At 39.6% G+C, this 22,000-nt stretch overlaps 1 protein-coding gene across 1 annotated transcript; it reads right to left on the bottom strand.

Annotated features, from left to right (window-relative positions):
• Window positions 1-6,650: 6,650 nt before the first annotated feature.
• si:dkey-43k4.5 (potassium voltage-gated channel subfamily S member 2) lies at window positions 6,651-20,284 on the bottom strand. The gene is made up of 3 exons (XM_049479406.1): window positions 19,861-20,284; window positions 16,919-17,895; window positions 6,651-8,608 (listed from the first exon to the last, which is right to left on the bottom strand). Exons 2-3 carry the CDS (start codon window positions 17,882-17,884, stop codon window positions 8,087-8,089), a joined length of 1,488 nt encoding a protein of 495 aa, XP_049335363.1. The 5' UTR covers window positions 17,885-17,895; window positions 19,861-20,284; the 3' UTR covers window positions 6,651-8,086.
• Between the last annotated feature and the right edge of the window lie 1,716 nt (window positions 20,285-22,000).

Below are 22,000 nucleotides of genomic sequence, written 5' to 3'. Positions count from 1 at the left end.
TAATTACCTATCCAATCAGCTGTTCCCTTCTGCCTTTAAATAAGACCATTCATTCCAGTACCTTTGCTGCCTTTCAGACGCTGGTCGTTCTTAGTGCTGTCCTCTGTTCTCGCGATTATAGTCCCATTCTGGTTTCTCGTCTTCTCGAGCGTCCGATTGCCCTCCTGCTCCTGGCTGCATTTGTCATCGGATGCCCTCCTGCTCCAGGCGCTACTCCCCAGGTCCTTCCCGCAAGGTCAAAACAAAGTCTGCCCACCTCACGCCGCGCCTACGGCTTGCCGGCCCACTCCGCAGCCTCCTCCTGGCCTCAGTTGGCCATGAGCCCCAGCTTGTCCCAGTCTTTCAGGCGATCGCTGCCTTGATGCGGAGCATGGACTCAAGTTTGCTCGCTGTCAAGGAGCGTTGTGGATCTGCTTCCGCGTTGCCTCTCCCTGCGACGCCGGTGTTCTTTCGAATTGTGCAACCCATTGGGATGTGCTTCTCAACACCAGTGCCCATGCCCACGCTTCTCCTTGGATCTTCTGCTGTTGCTGCGGGAATTGAAACGCAACAGCCTGGATCTTCCGCTGCAGCCATGCTTCTCCTTGGATCTTCTGTTGCTGTGCGGACTGACGCGCTCCTGCCCGGATCTTCCGCTGCTGCCGTGCTGGCTGGTGCGTTTCTCCCAGATTTTCTGCTGCTGCACTGGCTGGTGCGTTTTTTTCTGCTGCTGCGCTTCTGACCGTATCTGCTGCTGCTGCACCGCCTGGTGCTCTTCTGACCGGATCTGCTGCTGCTGCACCACCTGGTGCGCTTCTGCCCGGATCTGCTGCTGCTGCGCCACCTGGTGCGCTTCTGCCCGGATCTGCTGCTGCTGCGCCACCTGGTGCTCTTCTGATCGGATCTGCTTCTGCTGCTACACCGTCTGGTGCTCTTCTGCCAGGATCTGCTGCTGCTGCACCGCCTGGTGCTTTTCTGCCCGGATCTGCTGCTGCTGCTGCTGCGCTGCGTGGTGCTCTTCTGCCCAGATCTGCTTCTGCTGCTACACTGCCTGGTGCTCTTCTGCCCGGATCTGCTTCTGCTGCTACACCGCCTGGTGCTCTTCTGCCCAGACAGTGTCTCTTCTCTGTTGGCTGCTGCTGGTCTCGCCTTCTCGTTTTGTGTTCTGGTATGTCAATATGTTTTCCTCGGCGCCCGTTTCTTCAGGACGTGCTCGATTTTACGGGCCCCTTTCTGTCCGTCGGTTTGGGGCTTACTTCCAAGGGCGATGGTTTGCCGAATGTTGGCAGTTGAAATTTCAACCTTGGATCTGCCTCTTCAACCAGCTCTGCACAAAACTTACCCGGTGGTGGTGGTCGCGTGCGTTTCATGGGAAAAATTATTGTCTCTGAAACTAATTAATTTATACTGTGACTATGAAGCGTGGTCACGATTATTAATAAAGGTTGTTCTTCTTGCACTGCGATCATATCATTGCTCAGTATAATTACCTGGCAATCAGTAATAGAAATTTCATTATTAAAGCTGATCATAATTTGGTCACTGCAATAACGTCGCCGTTGCATTGTCCCGTTTTCATTTATAATTCAGATGCCTCTGCCCAGCAGCCAAACAGTTACTGGAACCATGCCCGCTTTCAATCATTTAATCCTGCGTTATATATTTTAACTCTCTACCCTTTAGCAGTCAAAACTGCATGTCTAAAAGTTTAGCTTCTTCGACACTTAAAACTTACTGTTTAGCATCTATTTACCCTCTTTTGCTCTTCCCTCTAAATCTTTTCTATTCTGGCTACGACTGTTTGTGCTTTTTAGTACACCCTCATACTACACAACATAGCCAAATTTCTCTCTGCAGAAAATTATTGATGCCAATCAATTAAGGCACGTTGTAATAGTCCAGATTATCCAAGTTTGTTTTCAAACCCAGCTATACGCCTACTCCCCAAAGGCATTGCAAAATCCTCTTCCACAGGCAGTTACGACTATTTTTTTCGATCAGTTCAATGGCCTCACGCTGTCTGATTTAAGTTTTACGCCTTCCTTCTTTTCTGTTTTCTTGAAACACTCTAATACAGATAACGGGTCCCTGGTTTTACAATAAAAATGCTAAAACTGCACTATGATTTCTGCCCTTACACTTATGGGTAACGTTACACTTTTTATAAGCACACACTGGAGGTGGTGGATGTACTACAGACTTTAGAATATGTTACTTATGCGTCAATCTGGCAATTTTCATTATCTATTATACATCAACTTTTGCTTATTGTTTAAATGCTTCGCTAACAGTATTACCCAAAGGATCGGAGCTACTCTCCCAACACTGCTGATCCTTCACGCATGTTTATACCTATAGCTTTAGGCATTATAGCCCGTGGTCATTTACATCAACACATGCTTAGGGGATGATCCCCTCTTTAGCTTGGGCTCACAGCCCAGCAAACATGGCATTAGGACTATGGCAAGTTACTAACAGCAATGCCTGTTTCTTCAGGTGTCGATCCCCGTGCTTGCTAGTCTCGATGCCCAAGCGTTTTAAAGGGCGCGCAGCCGGTTACTAACAGCAGCGCATGCTTTGGGGGCGGTCCCTCGCCCAAGTGGATGAATATAGGGCCCGTATGCTTGGGGGCGCACCCCTTGCATGAACGAATGAAAGAATAAATAAATGAAAGAATGAAGGCTCACGGCCTGTATGTTTGGGGGCGTTCCCCGCGCATGATCGGATAAATGAATAAATGAATGAATGAACGAGGGCACACGGCCCAAAAGAATAAATGAATGATTGAATAAAGGGATTGCCACAGGTACGCTTTGGGGACGCACCACGCTTTTGGGCTCGTAGCCCAGCGTATGTATGAATGAAGTGCTCGCCGCCCGTAAGCTTCGGGGGCACACCCCGCTTTTGGGCTCGTAGCCCAGCATATGTATGGATGAGGGGCTCACCGCCCGTACGCTTTGGGGATGCACCACGCTTTTGGGCTCGTAGCCCAGCGTATGTATGGATGAAGGGCTCACCGCCTGTACGCTTCGGGGGTGCACCCCGCTCAGGCTCGTAGCCAGTGTAGCCCATACTAACAGCATGAAAAGTTGGCGCGATACAAGCACATCACCGGGTTCTACACCCACATTAACTTTGTTTAAAAATGCACAGAACACCCCACATTTACATAAAGCAAGCATGTGCTCACCTTACACAATCCACAAGTTATTTGCTAAATAAACTCACTGATGCATGGGATATCCAAGGTATAAAAGGAAATACTTCACTGTCCACAGTCACCGGTGCTAAAGTGCTAATGTTTAAAAGTATGTGTTTCGTTTATTATAATGCTTATTATTAATTAAACATTTATTTTAATACAGGATGTAGAAACAAAGTAAAGATCTGCCGGGTATATATATTATTTCTTTCACTTTTGGGGTTGGCTCCGCCCCTGTCTCCAATGTACAACAGGATCTGCAGAGCCCAGATGTATCAAGTCCTGGGCCAATGACGGGGCCTACGCCAAAGACTCTACTAGAAGAGACTGTTTCTATAGAACCTCTTTATAATATGTATCTTTGTTTTGCTAAAAATGTTAAAACATTAAATAGTTCAACTAACAACATTTCTTCTGGAGTTAAGTAATAGTAGAACTGGACTATCACTGGATCCAGTAAAACACATGGTAATTTAACACAGACAAGTTAAGTCTGGATGGAGCTGCAACTATAATGCTGATCCAGTATGGTACCGGCTTATATGTACATATACTAGGTGTGCGTTTTTATCATGTTTAAAATAAATCACTTCAACACAGCTTTGATTTATCACTGCAGTCCTACGCAAAATATGTCAGTCTTAAATGACACTGTTGGTGCTGTAGGTGTATATTAGTCACATTCTCTACATAGACACACTTTTGTACAAACTTAACAAATTTTGTCCGAATTTCTGAATTTAACAGATTACAAAAATAATCAATACACGGGCATTGTCACATTTTTCAATTAAACATTCTTAATATATTCCCTTTTGGGGATATGCCGCAGCCAGACCAGTCTAACACCCTCTTTTTCTGCAGCCATGCCTTCATAATTTGTGCAGGATCTGCTTTTGCATTGTCTAGTTGAAAAGTGCATTAGTGTCCTTAAAGATTCTTATAAAGAAGTCTTATATATTTTTTTATTTATGTTTTTTTTCTATGCATAAATCTGACCCAAACCTTTAACAGATTTTCAAACAAATCCTAAAGTAAAACAAATAAGACAAGCATGCATTTGGTCTTTATTTATTGAGAAAAATGATCCAAAATCACATCTGTAAGTGTCAAAAAATGGCTCAAAAAATGAAGGGAACTCTTAATCATCACAGTGCAGCCTCAGGAATATCAATATATTTACACATTAAAGCAGGTACACACTGAGCCCTGTCAGACCTTACTCTAACTCTGCAGGACAATGAGTGAGAAGGCGTTGGTTTCCCTGACTAGCCCTCACATTCCCCAGACCTGAATCCAGTTAAGAAGCTTTGTATCAGTGCGCCCACTGTTGTTAATTAGAACCACTGACTGTCCAGGAGCTAATACTCTGATCCAGGTCTGGGAGAACTTCCTCCAGAACATCTCCCAGGACACCATCCGCTGTCTCATCAGGAGCATGCCCAGAAGTTGCTGGAGGCACATACATGCTACTGAGTAACATCATGCAGTGATAAAATTCACAGAAACTGGATCAGCTATTATTTCAGCATTTTAATACTTTTGTTGGTATAATTTCGAACTCAGCCCTCCATGGGTAGATTATTTTAGGGAAGTTCATGGGAAGTTTTTTCATTTGGTTGTTAAATCATTGTTTATTTGCCTATACCTTTGAGCATTGTGATTGGCTCAGTTTATCAGTAGTCAACATCATATTGAAAGGGCTTAGTTGTATCATTTTCCCAATTACTACTGCTTCTTCTAGGAGTAAGAAAGGAGGAGGAGAGGAAGAGTAGGCAAAGAGGAGAAGATGAGTAGGAAAGGATGAGTAGCAAGAAAAGGAGGTGTAGGGAAGGAGGAGAAGTGGAGGAATAGGAAAAAAGAACGGGAGGAGTAGGAAAAAAGAGGAATAGTAGGAAAGGAGGAAAAGGAGAGGGGCAGTAGGGAAGGAGGAAAGAGATGGAGCAGTAGGAACGAGGAGGAGAGGAGAAGGAGAGAGGCAGGAGGGAAAGAGGAGGAGAGAAGAAAAGGAGGAGGAGAGGACGAGGAGAGGGGCAGTAGGGAACGAGGAAGAGAGAAAAAGCAGTGAGAAAGGAGGACAAGGAGGTGGAGAGGAGCAGTGAGTATGTCTGTATTCGGACAGATAGCAAGATGGGGCCATGAAATCAGCTTTTGGGTCAAGGAGGGGAGGGAGAGGAAGAGGAGAAAAGGAGCAGTAGGAAAGGAGGAAAGCCTCTGGTTTATCCTCTGCTGAAAGATGCTTAGAGGAGAATTTTGAGTGGCATCTTTTGTCTTCTCCGGTATCTCAGTATTCAGACCATAGACTGTATATAGCTGGACAGAGCATCGTCTCTTAAAAGTGAAGCCACCACAGGTCGGGCGCCCCCTGCTGTTCGGCTGCAGAAAGCTGTGTAACTCCACCCATCCCCATAGGTTTCAATGGCAAAACAGACAACTTTCAATCACGTTTTTTTCTAATATACTGTAATTCTACCTCCATTATTTAAATGCAACAGCTAGTGTAACCTCTGCTTATATTGTCAAATTTTTATATCCCCACAGAATTCGGTTTTTAAAACTTTATTCGGCTCTATTAAAAAAAGGTGTGGTTATTGTAAAAGGGCTGCTTATGGGCGGGACCAATAACAGACGGTCAGCTCCGCTCCGCCCCGCTCTGCAGTCTGTGACCGCGAGGCAGCCCTCAGGGGCGGGGTTATTTAAATGAGTAGGAGCTCTCCACAGCCTTTCTCCCTCCTCTGGTCTCTACTGCGCAGACTCTGGTCTCTGAATCGCCAAAATGGCGGAAGATTTTGGCTTCATTTTGATTGAATGAATGGGAACGGCGACACAGCGTCCATCTTTATATACAGTCTATGATTCAGACAGATAGCAAGATGGGGCCATGATATCAGTTTTCAGGTCAAGGAGGGGAGGGAGAGGAAGAGGAGAATAGGAGATTGTGGTTGCAACCCCTATTCCAGCTGCAGCTGAGACAACAGTGTCAAAGACATAGAAGCAGAAATAATCATAATCTTGCCTCTGGGGAGGGTCAGGACTACCAAACTGTCTACTCGGCACAAGTGAAGTGGATAGCTGTATATTAACAAATGAAATCAAGTTAACTGTCAAAGCATTATATATATTGGGTCTATGATGTCTAGTAATTGTAAGACACACTGCTTTTCCCCTATTTTCCATACTTAAGCTTTTCTGATTTTGTGTTTTGTCAAATACTGTGTATTTCTGTTTATTTAAATATCTGGTCTAACTATTGAGAACTTAAGAACAGTCACATCAGCAGTTACTAAAATAAAATAGGAATATAAATTATAAATATAAAGTTAAAATAAAAAAAGTAAAAAAATCTATGAAAATATACAATTAAATCAGTATCTAAACTAAATCAGTTTTCAGTATTACTCACACACTCTTCATATTGGTCTGCTTCTAAAATGTGGTTTGCATGGTTAATATACCTCAAATATATATGTGAATTCAATACAAACTTTAATAAACCAGTCCCTTTATGGGCAGGTGTTATGTGACATCATTACAAACAGACTACTGTGAAACACACAGGAGAATATGGCTTTACATATATGGTATAATATGGCATTACAGTCCCCTGTTAAATATGAATCCTATGAATATTGGCATGTTGATGTAAAAGCTTAATTCATCTGAATAAACTCTCAATTTCTATAAACATGCTACGCCATGTGACACCACAAAGGATACATTTTTAAATAAAAAGACAAAGTAAAAGAGAGTGATGCAAATTTAACCTTTTTAACATTACATTTTTTACAAAATGACTAGATTGGTTTAGATAGTATGTTGAAATGATACAATCATCATATATATTTTATATATACTTTTTATATTTAACCCTTTCAGAACCTGCATCTATTACAATGAACATTGTGTATTTTCATTATGATTAAAGTTTGGTTGCTCTATTTGAGAGCTGTTGTTCATTAGAATAGAGCATGAACCAGCCAATGAACAAGTTTATAAACCATTGAACCTGTAACTTGGCCCTTTCCACTGCACTGAAAAAACAGTAGTGCTAGAACCATTGAGGCAAAGTAACAGCTCATTTTTACAAATGTAATGTTTTTTAGAACACATTGTTTAGGAATGGTTTACGGAATAAAAATGTTGATATGAAATATAAAAGAAATACACACAGGCTCCCAATACAATTGAAATATTTGATTTATTTGCTATATAGATTTTAAAGTAAAATATTAGGGTCTTCTTTTCTGTATATTACAGACAGAATTCTTGCATTTTTTTCCATCACTGGAGATAATTCAAGTTTGAAAGGGTTAAATATTTTGTATTTGTTTGATATTAACATGTGTTTGATCATTTAAAAATGTAGGTATGACAAAAATGCAAAAACAAAATAAAATCTGTAAGGAGGCAAATATTTTTCATAATTAATATTAGTACTAAAGTGTTACACAAAAACACACCTGAACACTTATTTAGCATTAGCACCTAATCATACAGCAGTTCTAGCTTTTCTTTTGAAGCTGAAAGAATAATTACTGCTGAAAAGCCTGATTTACACCTTTTTTAATAAAACATTTCTGTCATTAAATGCAGTATAACATGCAGGGAATCAAGATTCTTCACTGGGGGTTCTGTTACACTCAACTAGCCCTGTGTGTGTCATTAAAAGAAAGTAAACATCAGGATGGACTACATTTAGACACAATTGGACACAAACATGGTTAGAGTATTGATATAATTATTATGTAATGTCACTGCATGTATTATGTTACTGCCCATCCAAAACCCTTGACACAGAAATGTATAAACATGTTGATTTTAGTGTTTGGCCTATGTCCCAGTATTTCTAAGAGCAACATAAGCTCTGACTCAATCACAGTTGGGTTTTGCTGAAAGCTGAAGTAGTCATTGTCCCCTCGCGAGTGGTGCTCTTCTCTCGTACTGACATAAAGGTACTGGAAGCGGATGGTCTATGTAACTGTAGTTCACCACCCCTCCTCTATGATCATCTTCATCCTCATCCTCTTCCTCTAAACACTGACTATCCCCATCAGACACCTCCTCCTCTTCTCCCTCCTGCCGATTTATCCCGAGTCTCTTCTTGTTATTGTTCCTCACCGAAGCTTCCAGAGCTTTCTGTTTGCGGTAGAAATGGGAGAACTTGTTGAAGATGATGGTGATGGGTAATGCCACCACCAGTGTGCCTCCCAGGATGCAGCCGGAAGCTGCCAGCTTTCCTGCTACTGTAACAGGCACAACGTCTCCGTACCCAACTGTAGTCATGCTGACTGTACCCCACCACCAGCAGGCTGGAATGGTGTCCAAACCTACATCCTCTTCGTATTCTGCAGTGTATGCCATACCAGAGAAGACTGACACGCCCACAGCAAGGTACAGCAGCAGGATGCCCACCTCTCTGTAACTGTGCTGTAAGAGGAAATATAAAGAAAGGCAGGTGGTGAGATGAGAGTTCTTTATGATGTTTCTATGGCAAGTTTAACAGCAAAGAAATATCCCTTTAATACTTCAATCAGGGGCCAGATTCACAAAAGATTTTCTTAAACTGTCACATCCTTGTCTCGTCTCGTGTCTCTGTGTGTCTTCCCTACGTGACCTATGCTCCCCTGTGTCTCCCGTCTCAGTACCTTTCCACCACTTGTCTCATTTGTAGCTCTGCCCCTTCCCCAGGTGTTTCCAATTATAGTGTGTTTCTTGTTTCTTTAAATAGCCCTCCTCTGCCACTTTGTCTCCGTCGGTCTTTGCACCTTCACCTGTCGTTCGTCTCTCTGTGTTTTCATAACGTTTCTCAGTGTCTCTCTTAGCCTTGGTTCCTTGTTTCTTGTTTATTTCTTGTTTTCTCGTTTATAGTTTATTTCCTTGTTTATTTCTAGTTTCTTGTTTTATTTCTTGTTCCCTAGCTCCCTGTATATACCCTGCTTGTGTTGATTCCTAGTTTAGCTCCTTGTATATATTCCCTGTTTGTTTATTTATTATCTCTAGTTGGTTTAGTTTAGGTTCTTTGATTTGTTTTGGTTATTGGTTATTTGTGTATTTATCCCTGCCCAGTTTTGTTTTGTATTTATTAAGTCTCTCGCTTGCTTCTTTGTTTATTTACTCACGTTTTGTTTGTTAGTTATTATTTTATCGAGTTTAGTTCCTTGTTGTTATTCCCTGTTTGTTTATTCTTATTATCTCTTGTTTGTTTATGTTCTCTAGTCTCCCTCGTTTATTTGTGTTTCTTTGTTATTTATTTAATAAATTATTTATTTATTTCTCCCTACCTGCACTTGTGTCCGTCTCCTCGTCTACCTGCCTGGGTATACCTGACATTAACATTCTTAATATTCCACTATTCTGTAAAATCCTTGCAAAATGTTGGAAAAACTGAATTAAACTAAACATTAAAAATAAGTAAACAAGCGCTAGAAGTGACAGTACTGGCCTGAAATTGAAATCTGTTTCTTTCATTACGTAGAAACTATCAGAACAATATCAACTTTAATTGTGTTAAATTAGACTTTAATCGTGTCATTTAAACTGATATTGAGACCAAATTCCTGAACTTCTATAGTCTGCGACCAGTGTGAGGAGTTGTGTTGATAGCATCCTTTGCAAACCAAGCATGCCACTGAAAAGAGTTTGAAAGCTATTTGTGCATTTGGGAGAGTCCAAGAGGGATCGCACTGTAGGGCAATGGTTATGGTTATGGTTATGGTAAGGGCTGTCGTCAGCCGTGAGTAGAAGAAATCCACATGAAGCATTTGAGAGATTTATACAGACTACAGAGAGGGAGAGCCGACCCAACAGACACACTATGCCCTCCATATATCATCCTGTTAGTGCCATTGGCAGCAGGTCATCTTCAGTGACAAGTCAGTGACGATTCTGTGGGTGAAGTTACTGTGCTGACTGAGCACCAAGATGAAGGCTAAAATGTGTGGGATACTAAGAGTCCACCTGTGTGTAATCTAATCTCAAATTGGTTAAGAATATTTTGGGGAGTTAACAGCATCATGAAGTGCAAAGAACACACTAGACAGTTTAGGAATAAGGTTTTGGAGAAATTTAAAGCACTCTTTGGCTATACAACGATTTACCAGGCTTTTAACATCTCACAGAGCACTGTTCAATTCATTATCCGGGAGTGAAAATCAATCAATCAATCAATCAATCAATCAATCAATCAATCAATCTTTGACTCCAAAGTACATTGAGGGCAACCTTCATTTTCAATTTTCAAAAACAGGGATTAACATGACAAATAGCTAAATTTAATTATTTTAAAATAATAGTAAATAAAATATATAAAAATATAAAAAAATTGAATTAGAATAAAATAATAATAACAAAAATTATAATTATAATAAAGCTTGGTTTAATAAAAAAAAAATTAAGATCAGAAGAAGATAAGATTAATACAACATAAATTAGTTAAAATTAGCTAAAACTAACTTTTACATAATACAATAAAAATACAAATAAATAAATTAACTAAAAAAATAAAGTAATTAATAAAAGCAATAATAATAAAAATAATAGTAATAATAATAAAAGAAAATCAAAATAAGTTAAAAAGCAATAATACAAAACTATTAAAAATAATAATAATAAAATAAGCAAAGAAATAAAAAGGAAATAAAGAACTAAAAGAAGAACTAAAATGAATAAAAGTTAAGAATGAATAGGATTAAGTAAAACAGGTACAGGCTGTCTGAAGGTGGTTAGATATTAAATGTTAAAATGATTTAGTGACACCAGTGAGCTGAGCTTTAGAGTTTCCTGTAGTGAATTCCAGCTCACTGGTGCACTGTAGCTAAAAGCAGATTTTCCCAGTTCAGTTAAAACTTTGGGAACCTGGCAGCTGATCCAATCACTAGAGCGAGTCTGATAATTACTGTTTTTTACATTCATCAATGAAGTGATGTATTCTGGCAAATGACCGGAGAGTGTCTTATAAATAAAAATCAACCCGCGTGTTTCCCTTCGTACCGTTAAAGATGGCCAACTTTTGCGTAGAGCTCACAGTGATGAGTTCTGTACGGATCTCCAGTAATGAACCTCAGTGCAGAGTGATACACTTGGTTCAGCTGGAGAGAGCATGTTTATAAATAATGTCACCATAGTCCAGCACTGACAGTAAAGTTCCCTCAACTAATCTGTTTCTGGCGTGCATGAGGAAACAGGACTTGTGTCTATAAAAATAACCCAGCTTCTGTCTGCATTTACTGATTAGTTTACTTATGTGTGGTTTAAAACTGAGTTTATCATCCAGCCATATACCAAGATATTTAAACTCTGTGACTCTCTCAATGCTGGATCCTTCCAGGTTGTATTATTTACAGTACTAAAATTGGTATTTGGAGATCTGAAAAACATGAACTTAGTTTTCATGGCATTTAAAACTAGTTTGTGCTTATACAATGCAACTTGTAAGGCATTAAATGAGCTTTGTAATTATTGCAGCATGAACAGAATCAGCTGAGCAATATAAAATTGTGTCATCTGCATAAAGGTGGATTTTGCAGTCTGAGGTAGAAGCAGAGGCAGCAATATTATTAATATATATATTAAATAGAACTGGACCCAAAATTGAACCTTGTGGTATGCCTTTAGTCACAGACACCAAATCTGATTTAAAATTAATTAATGACATGGACTGTTTTCTGTCAGTGAGGTAATTTAGTTAGCCAATAGTTTCTAAATTCCTTAAAAGAAGAGCGTGATCAACTGTCGAAGGCTTTTGTTAAGTCAACAAAAATAGCTGCACAATGTCCATATGTAAATAGAAACCGTTTAAAACCAACGTTGTAGCAGAGATAGTGCTGTGTCCTTCTCTAAAACCAGACTGATATTTAGATAAAATGTTTGTAAAGAAATGATTTCAATTGTTGGTTTACAAGAGATTCTAAAATCTTTGCACAACACGACACGACAGTTTTGAGATTGGTCTATAATTATTTAACTCTGTTGTCTCACCACCTTTATGCAGATGAATTACATGAGCTGTTTTTTCCAGACCCTGGGAATTCTGCAAGATAAAACTGAGAGATTAAAAATGAATGAAATGTATTCTAAAATAATTAGGGCTGCAAGACGCAATAAAAAGGGGTCCAGCCCATCTTCTCCAGTGGCTTTTCGTGGATTCATTTCAGCCAGGGCATGCTGCAACTAAATATGGAGAATATGGCTGAGGTGAGAAGAGACCATGTGTTTTAGAAACAGTAGAGTTGGGATCAGTTTTATTTAATATGTTTGTGCTATTTCTATCAAAGATGTGGCCAGCTGCAGCAGCAAAATGTGAGTTAAAAGCTTGACATATTTCCTTCTGGTCAGAAATCAGCTTATCATTAACTAAAACACTGGTTTTAAAAGGAGGGGAATTATTTTTGAGGGAATTTACTTTTTTCCAGAAGTTTTGAGGGTTTCTAGATCTGGTGATTAAGTTGAGGTAATATTCTGATTTAGCTTTTCTAACAACAGAGGTATATTTGTTTCTCATCTCTCTAAAAGTAAGCCTATGGTCTCTCTCCCCTAAGCGTCTAGTAGTTGACCAAGCTTTGTTTTTGGTCTTAAACAATGAGAAAACTTCACCTGTAAACCAGGGGCTTGACCTGTCTCTTATTCATGACTTTTTGACAAGGGCATGTTTGTTTACCACTGTTAGGAAGGTTTTACTGAAATGATTTAGTGCCCCGTCAACATCTGGGATTTCTGAAGTAAGGTAGATTTTACTCATTGCCAAGTCAGAAAGGAAAGTTTGCTCATTAAAATACCACCAATCGAGAGCCTGTTTTGCCTGCTTCTAATGCATCCGATGGGACAATGATCACTTATGCAAGTTCAAAGACTCCTGAGGCAGTAAAAAGCTCTTTCAGATTAGGGTGAGTTGGTTCATTGATTAATTGTGTTAGGGTAAAATTTTAACATATTTCCTTTAAGTGATCGGATACATTAGAAAGCCAGTTGAGGTAAATATCACCTAGGACCAGCAATTCAGAACTTCTAAATTTAGATAAAAGATCAGCTAATTCCTCGACTGCAGAGGGAGGCCTTTATATCCTGATTAAAACAAAAGTTATTTTACCCAATTAAAACCTCGAGAAATGTAAATAGGTGTAAATAGCAACTCCCCCTCCCCTTGAAATTCTATCTTTTCTATGGAGGATAAAATTATTTAAAACTACAACTTCATCATTGGTACTATTACAAAGCTAGGTCTCTGTAAAAACTATTATATCGGAATCAGATTGTGCAACCAGGATTTTAAGATGATCCGTTCTATCTTTCTGTAGTAGGCTAAATACGATTAAAATAAAATAAAATTATGTAAACATGTTATCTAAAATAAAATAAAAGGAAATAAATAGGTTAACTAAAATAAAAATAAATAAATGTAGTTAAAAGTTAATGGGCTAGTCAGCCCAGTGTTTGGCTGAGATAGCTTAGCTCTCAGTCACTGTTTGCCAGAAGCCTTTTTTGGCCAAAATGCAAACTGCTATGTGTGGTGGAGACTTAACACTGCACATCACTCTGAACACACCATCCCCTCTGTGAAACATGGTGGTGGCAGCATCATGCTCGAGGGCTGCTTCTCTTCAGCAGGGACAGTGAAGCTGGTCAGAGATGATTAAAAGGTGGATGAAGCCACCTCAATGGATGGAGCCAGGTCAAACCTGGAAGAAAACCTGCTGGAGCAAAAAGCTTGAGACAGGGGCGAAGGTTCAACTTCCACAGAACAACGACCTCAAACATAAAGCCAGGGCTACAATGGAACAGTTTAAAACAAAACATATTAATGTGTTAGAACAGCCAAAGTCAAAGCCAGACCTAAACCCAATCGAGAACTTGTGGCAAGATCTGAAAACTGCTGTTCACAAACGCTCTAATCTGACTAAGCTTAAGATGTTTTATGAAGAAGAATGGGGCAAAAATCTCAGTTACTAGATATGCAAAGCTTCTGGAGACATACCCTAAAAGACTTGTAGCTGTTATTGCAGCAAAAGGTGGTTCCACAAAGTATTGACTCAGGGGGGTTAAATACTTTGGCACACTGCACTTTTTAGTAAAAGAATCGCAGACACTTTTGTGAATCCTCCCCTTAGATTGCTGATAGTAATTTCCAATATCTTCTTTGGCTCTGGCCTGAAACTGATATATTTTGTCGAATAGTGGTGGGCAGTATGATGATATTTCAACAATAAATAAACTGTTATTTGAACACCTGATGTGGTACGCACACAGTGCCACTGGAAGGTGGTCAGTGTCCTATGGAGACAGAAAAGGAGGTATGTATTAAGTGCAGGTGAAAACGCCTGTCTCCAGGTTGATCATCACCTATCACCTAACCCTTTAATAAAGACTGATGTTGCCTAGTTTCTCCTCCCAAAGTTGTTACAAAAACACCAGAGGCCTCAGGTACTAAGACTTGCGTGAACTTCCTACTAAAATGTTTCGTATGCTCAGAGCTGAAAAGTTCCGTACGCACAAAAAAATCCAGATTTATCAAACCGTGCGTAGGCAGAATTCGCAATAAACTTAAAATCCAGCGCAAGTGCACGAAAACATCACACCTGCCATGACTCCTCCCTCAATTACGCAGAGATTAATGTTATAATAATAATAATAATAAAAATAATAACAATAATAATATGCTAGAGTATAATATGCAAGTCAAGAAAGAAAAGTGTGACAGACGCGTAGCGTAATAACTAATAATTACCCATGTTTAAATGTATTATTCTAAGATGGATAATAAATGCTTCCATTTAAATGCTTTAAATAAGTTGCTTACCAAGAAGCCCCCCGTCACGCACTCAGCTTGTCTTATCCTCTTATGCTCTTGGAAATCTGAAACAGCTTATAAGTCAGTCATCATCATGGGCCAAAAAAGCATAGTTTTCATGGAAAACGCGCTCTCAGTGAATTCGGCCATTAGCAATATTTTACAATAATGCCAACGCTGCCGTCTCCAACAACTCCAGCGCAACATTTAATGCATTTTTTATATAATCTAAGCTAAGTGGAAACACGTTGAACGATTATTTCAGTAAGCCAATGAAATTGTCTGATTAATTTACTTTATTTTACCCAATAATGGCTTATTACTACAATGTGTGCATAAAGGATATCTTAACATCTGTAATTGCAATGCGTCGCCAAATGACAAAAACACAATACATACGTACAAAAAACATGCGTACGCCCAAAACGAATGTGCCGTGGGGGAACGCACTTTCTCACATTCAAGTCAAATTTAGTACATCTGACCGTGAGCGTGAAATATGGCGTACGCAATGTTTTTGTGCGTACGCACCTTTAGTACATGAGGCCCCTGCTCCTAGGGTACCAGCATGGTGGGGCTGCAGAAAGGTGTGTTGACTGAACTGTAATATTTTCTCCACAATGGTATGACAGCATAGTAGATGAAAGGATGAAAGTGTAGTAGGCCTCAGACGACGGTTGATAGGGCCACTGCTATAATATGATGTTGGCAGGTGTGTGTGTGTGTGTGTGTTATCTGGGATCATATAAGTTTTTTTGAGTTAAAACAGTGGTACACTGGAACAATCTGCCACTGTCCACACACTCTATCAGCTTTTATCAGATTCTGGCATTCTATCATCTGTTCTTTTTTATAGGAGACAGTCTGGCTTGTAAGAGAGTCTGCAGATCAGTTGAGTGCAGAGAGAACATGGAGAGGTTCATTCCATATTTCAGCAGGTCAACATGCAATCTCAATTTGAATAAAGTTGGGATGTTGTGTAAAACATATAAAAGCAGAATACAATGATTTGGAGAAATCTCTGCAAGTAAACAAAGCCTGAAACCCGCATCATCCACATCAAGTGATATTACTTACCACAAGGACTCAGGAACACTATACAAAACCATCGTCAGTGAACACAGTTCTTCCTCCTCCTACAAGTGCAGGTTAAAACTCCGCCATGCAAAGTGAAAGAAATGCCGAGCCACAACAGTGTGGCTTCAAGGCTTTGTTATTTGCAAAATACAATGACAATTTAATGGTATTTAATGGTAACATTAAATACATTGTCTTGAATTCAATTCAATATAGGTTGAAAAGCATTTGCAAATCATTGTATTCTGTTCTTTTCTATGTTTTACACAACGTCCCAACTTCATTGGAAATTGGGTTGTAATTCACTGCCTCACGTTGGCTTTTTCACACAGGGCCATGTGGGTTTAAAAACTGAATTTTGTGTTTACTTGTCTTGTCTTTGACTTTGATTTTTTTATTTGTTTGATAATATGAAACATTTATACATATGAAACTTTATACACAACTTTGTGAACTTCACTGAACTTGTGCTATTATGTTATTTTGTTTCACAAATAATAAAATGAAACTCACACTATTACTTTGTTACACTTAAGTACTAGAAACTTTCAAAGTGTGAAAAAAGACAAGGTAGAAAGCAAAGTACCCACAGGGTAATTTTACTGACTGTTTTAACACAAATAGGGAGAATAATTTTACCATAAAAAGTCAAGTTAATATATTTGTTTTCTTTTTTTTAATTAAATTTCTAACCAACATTAATAACTGAATATATCCAGTGGTTTTCAAGATGTCCAATCATACGTACTTATCTAGGGAAATGGCATGAGCTTTTATAGAACATTTGGTCACTGCACATGTACAATGAAATAGTCTATGTCAGTGATTCATTATTCAGGCAGGATTATTATTAGTCCTTGATGGTGTGTTTATCTTACCCGTAATGTAGCACCTAGTGACCTCAGCCCAGTTGAGTGTCTGGCCAACTTAAGTACCCTGAAGATCCTCATCAGCCTAAGAACCTGGACGATTTTCCCTAGGTTCCCCAGCTCAGATTCGCCACCAGCAACCAGATCAAAAAAAAGTGTGATGTAAATCGGCACCACTGAGACAATGTCAATCATGTTCAGTGGAAGGAGGAAAAACTTTTGGCGGTTTGGGGCTAGGATCATACGTGTCACCACTTCAAAAGTGAACCAGCAGATACAGAAGATCTCCAAGGCATGCATGGTTGGGTCCTCAATCTGCTGACCATTGTCATCAAACATCTGGTACTCTGGGATGCTGTTGATGCACATGGTAGCAATTGACATTAATACGACGCTGATGGACAGCAAGCTGAAGAGTTTACTTGGGATGGAATATCCAGGATTTTCTAAAGTCAGCCAAAGGCACTTACGAACATTACCACAACGCATGTCCTGGAAATGTTGAATGTCCTTGTTGAGATCAGATATCTCATCCACAGAGGTGTCCACGCTGCTCACGTCACTCTCCTCATCCCAGGACTTGTGATGGCTCTCCAGTTTGCGATCATGATAACGATAACTACAGCAATTGTCCAAGAAGAACTCATTGATTCCCCAATACTCAATCTCCTGGCAGAAGGAGAAGACACACAGCTCCTCCATGATGTGTAACTTTCCAGTCTGATAGAAATGGAGGACGTAGGGGAAGAGTCCAGGGTTACGGTCAAAATAAAACTCTTTCTTCTGAACATCATAGTCATCACAAATCTGGAGAATGGCTTCCTCCGTGTCACAGGACAGAAGGCGACACAGACGTGTGTCTGGAAACTTTTGGAGCAGGCTTGAGCAGAAGCTGTGCTTCAGGCCTCCTACATTGATGTTAAGCAGCCGATCCTCTGGATCCTGGATCCATGCAGGGAGGTTCTCCTTCACCATGCTGCACCTCTCTGCAGAGCATAATACACAGTCTGTTAGTGGCACTGCTACATACTGATACAGTCAGTGTGTTCAGGAGTAATGGATATTCTTGGTACTTGTAAAAAAAGAGTCTTGCTATGTCATCCTTCAGGTGACAGATGTTACCTTTATCATTACCTCAGGTAACATTTTCCACCCTTTAGATGTGAAAAGAGGTGAATTTCTAAAGTATTAAGACGGATGTGTGGAGCTTTTGAAATCAAAGAAACAACAGACAACTGCAATATTAAAATACAATTAGGGAACATAACTACTTAAGAGTTTCTATTACATTTTGCTTCAAGGAATAATTTATGATATGAGCAGATTCCAAGATATGGCCCACCTGGCAGAATTCATGGAAAACTGCCAGTTTGCTTGGCAACACAACCTTTACAAGTAACAAGTTTCAATTTATTGTAATGTCTAACAAGCATAATGGCATTCTAATTGCATAACTGGGGATGAGGAATGGCAATGATAAATCATGACCAGGTTGGTGTTGAACAAGTATTTGAATGCTTGAGATGTGGAGAACCTCAGGGTTAACACAGTGACCAAACTCATAGTTTCTGCTTATGCTCTTCATAACTTGATGACATGTCTGGAAAACACACACTGGGTAGAACTTCCATTTCTAGGTTTGCAAAACTGACACGGAAGAGAAGTAGCTAAAACAATTTTACAGGAAGTTTGAATTATGTTGTAAAATTCACCTTTCTATTACTCAGTAAACACATTTTCCAATGTGTCAAATGAAATTGTGGCACAGTTTAAAACTATCAAAAATGTACATCAGATATTAACAAACAAAACTCAAGCTAAAAATGTTTCCCGCAAGTACTTTAAGTAACAAGTATCAGAACAATTCAGACTTACTAAACATCAAAATGTGCAAAACCCATTAGCATTTCACATACTATCTCACAAAATCATCACATTCCTGTTGTCTAATCTCCATTGTATTACAACATCTCACTTACACAAGGATGGTCAAAGATTTGCATTAAAATCTCTACCTGGATTGAGAAAATAATGTATTCAATATTGGAATGCATTCTAAATGTATGCTTTTTTTTAGACATTTAGAAAGTAAAAGAAAGTAGAACATTTTCAGTTGTTTGAAATTAAACACATATGTGTAATACACAAATATATATAAATATATATAATATTTGTGGGTAATAAGTGGTTCTCAGGCTTTGGTGCACTTTTAAGTCCTAAGGATATAATATTATCAATTAGGATATTCGCTTGTAATAACAGGTAATTACTATTCATATCAGACTTGATAATATGTACTTATCATTTTTATGGACTTAATATAACGCAAAAAGCTCACTTTCACGTTCATAACATAATGAAAATAAGATTTTTTGTACAACGGAGAAAAAAACAATATGTATAAAATCAACATAAAATTGTAACAAAAGGGAAAAGATACATTTTGCATTATAGTATATAAACAGTGTGTAAAACAATAACATAATAAGGATCATAAGGATAAAATCTGCTAGCATAGAAATACATTTAACACTTTAACACCTTTAATTCTGTCATTCTGTCTTCATAAAAGAGCTATTCCCCCTAGTCCCTTCAGTCAGGTCTGTATTTGAGCGCTAGTGTTTTATCACTCATGCAGAAGTCTGGAGTTCTCCAGGGAAGATTTCTGCTCTGAGGCTTAAACTTCATGTATAATTAAAGAAAAGCTCTGCCCTGCGCTGTTTATCAGAAACAGCGGGAAAGGTCGCTGAACGGGTTCAGTACTCACCCTTCTCCGCTCGTTTTGAGCTAAACTGCGGATGTTTCTTCCTGCTCGAGACCTGGTCAGTTATTATTCTCTGCCACATTGTCCCCGTTGGAGCGCGAGCGCTTCACGAGCTTCAGTGTATCAGCTGTGTGGAGGAGTTAGTGGGGTTTGCATGGTGGCGCGTGCAGTGTTTATTCTAACTCACCTCACGTATTGACCGCCCGCGCGCGCGCTCTCCTCTCCTCCTCCAGTTTCTTTCATGTCACTTGAGCCCCTCGCGCGCTGAGTGCCGCCCGCTGTCCCGCTCCGGGTTAAGTCATCTGTCTGGATTTGATGGCAGCTGGTTTCAGTGCCGTTTCTCCCGCGCGATCCCTATGTCTTTATGTCTGTGAGTCACAGTGACGCCCTGCTTGCGCGCTCGCTGTAAGTAGCGCTGGCGTCGCACGTGGTCCCTGTCAGAGCCGATGAAGACCACTGACACGATACCCGACAGTCTGCAGACTCGGGTTAAGATCAGGTGGAGCGCAGGCTGGAAGTGCAGCAGGTCTGCAGGTGGTCTGCGGTAACTTGTTCGTCCTTAAAAACCCTGAGCATGATGATAGAGGCTCAAACTGCGCAGACATAAAAGCACGAAAACAGAAAATGGGAGAAGAAAGGAGAGATTAATAAAAAAAGAAGAAAATAGAACAGTGCAGCATAATAACTTAATGTGGCTAAACTATTTTGAGCATATCAGATGGGTAAAATAAAACCCATGTTTTTTTTTTATCTGCAAATGATCAGATGATCAATATGATGCAGTTTTAACACATTAAAAACACAGATTATCCAGCTGTGTCATGTAGGGCATTCTACACTAAAATCGATTCTGGGTTTCTAACATTACACCAAACATTATTTACACAGTGTAACTGAACAGCCCATTAAATCTACGGGCAGGCCTGGACTGGGCATGGAGAGAAACAAAGTCAACTGACCTGGATGGAACGAAATTCTGGTAAAACATATGATATTACTAAACAAACACACAACGCCTTATACAATGCCACTGTCTCAGTCCTATTACATCCATTCACAAAAACTACATACAGTACATAACTTAACTGTGGTTTATCACCCCTGAGTTCAATTTCTTTAGCCACACCCAGTCTGATTATTGCCACACCTGTTCTCAATCAAGAAATCTCTTACATTAAGTAGGCCAAAAGATACTAAAAAAAACATATCATGATATTATTGAAAGAAATTCAGAAACAAATAAGAAAGAAAGTAAATGGAATATATCAGTCTGTAAATGGTTATAGAGCCATTCTAAAGTTATGGGATTCCAGTGAACCACATTGAGAGACATTATCGACAAATGCAAAAACATGAAACAGTGATGAACCTTCCCAAAAGTGACTGGCTGACCAAAATTACCCAAGAGTGCAGCAAAGAGGCCACAATAGACTCCACAACAACATCCAAACAACCAAAGGTTTCACTTGCCTAAGTTGAGGTCAGCTTTTATGACTTTCACAGAATGTGAGATGGTAAAGAAGTTGCTATTTATTGTTGCTATTTTCAAGCAAAAGAATAAAAAAACTACATATTTTAAGTTGAGAATGCTGGGACACTCTTGCGGACATGTCTAGGCATTACATACTCTAATGTGCTAATCTTCTCTCTCCACCTCTTGAAAGCAAGCAAAGTCTTTCTCAGCTATGCCATGGCAAGGAACATCTTTTGCTCCTTGCAGGTTCTCCGCTCGGCAGAATGTCAAAGCTTTAGTGTGGTTATGGATAACCAGATGTCGTTCTCAATTCTTGTTGCAAATCTTACACTCTAATGCATTTCTCTTTTACAACATCTGAAGAATTTGACCGTATCTCACTAGGCTTGACTACTGCAAGTTTTTTTTGACTGATTTTTTTTGCAAAACATGAGCCCTGCTACTATTTCTGAAAGTGGCAGAAAGATTTTACATCTTATAAAGTTTAGCCGTGTTACACCTCTGCTATGTTCCCTCAACATGCTTCCTGTAGGTGCCTGCATAAAGTTCAAAACTTTGACTCTGGCCTACAAGCCAAGAATGGACCAGGCCCATTATACTTGAAAATAATAGGCAAAGCCAGTATGGCTCAGCTTGACCCTACATCTTTCAAGACCCATGGAATAACTTCCACTAAATTTGGGATTGGGACTAAACAGCTGACTAATCAGTGAAGCTAACTGAAAAAAAAGGCTTCAATATGCTAGGGAGCATAAAGATTGGACTCTGGAGCAATAGAAGAAGGTCATGTTATCCGTTGAGTACACATTTACTCTGTTCCAGAGTGATGGAGCCTCAGGGTAAGTAGAGAGGC

The sequence above is a fragment of the Astyanax mexicanus genome, chromosome 5, assembly GCF_023375975.1.
Source record: "Astyanax mexicanus isolate ESR-SI-001 chromosome 5, AstMex3_surface, whole genome shotgun sequence".
Taxonomy (NCBI): domain Eukaryota; kingdom Metazoa; phylum Chordata; class Actinopteri; order Characiformes; family Acestrorhamphidae; genus Astyanax; species Astyanax mexicanus.
The sequence above is the reverse complement of the archived record's forward strand: the minus strand, read 5'-3'. Positions and strand labels throughout refer to the sequence as shown.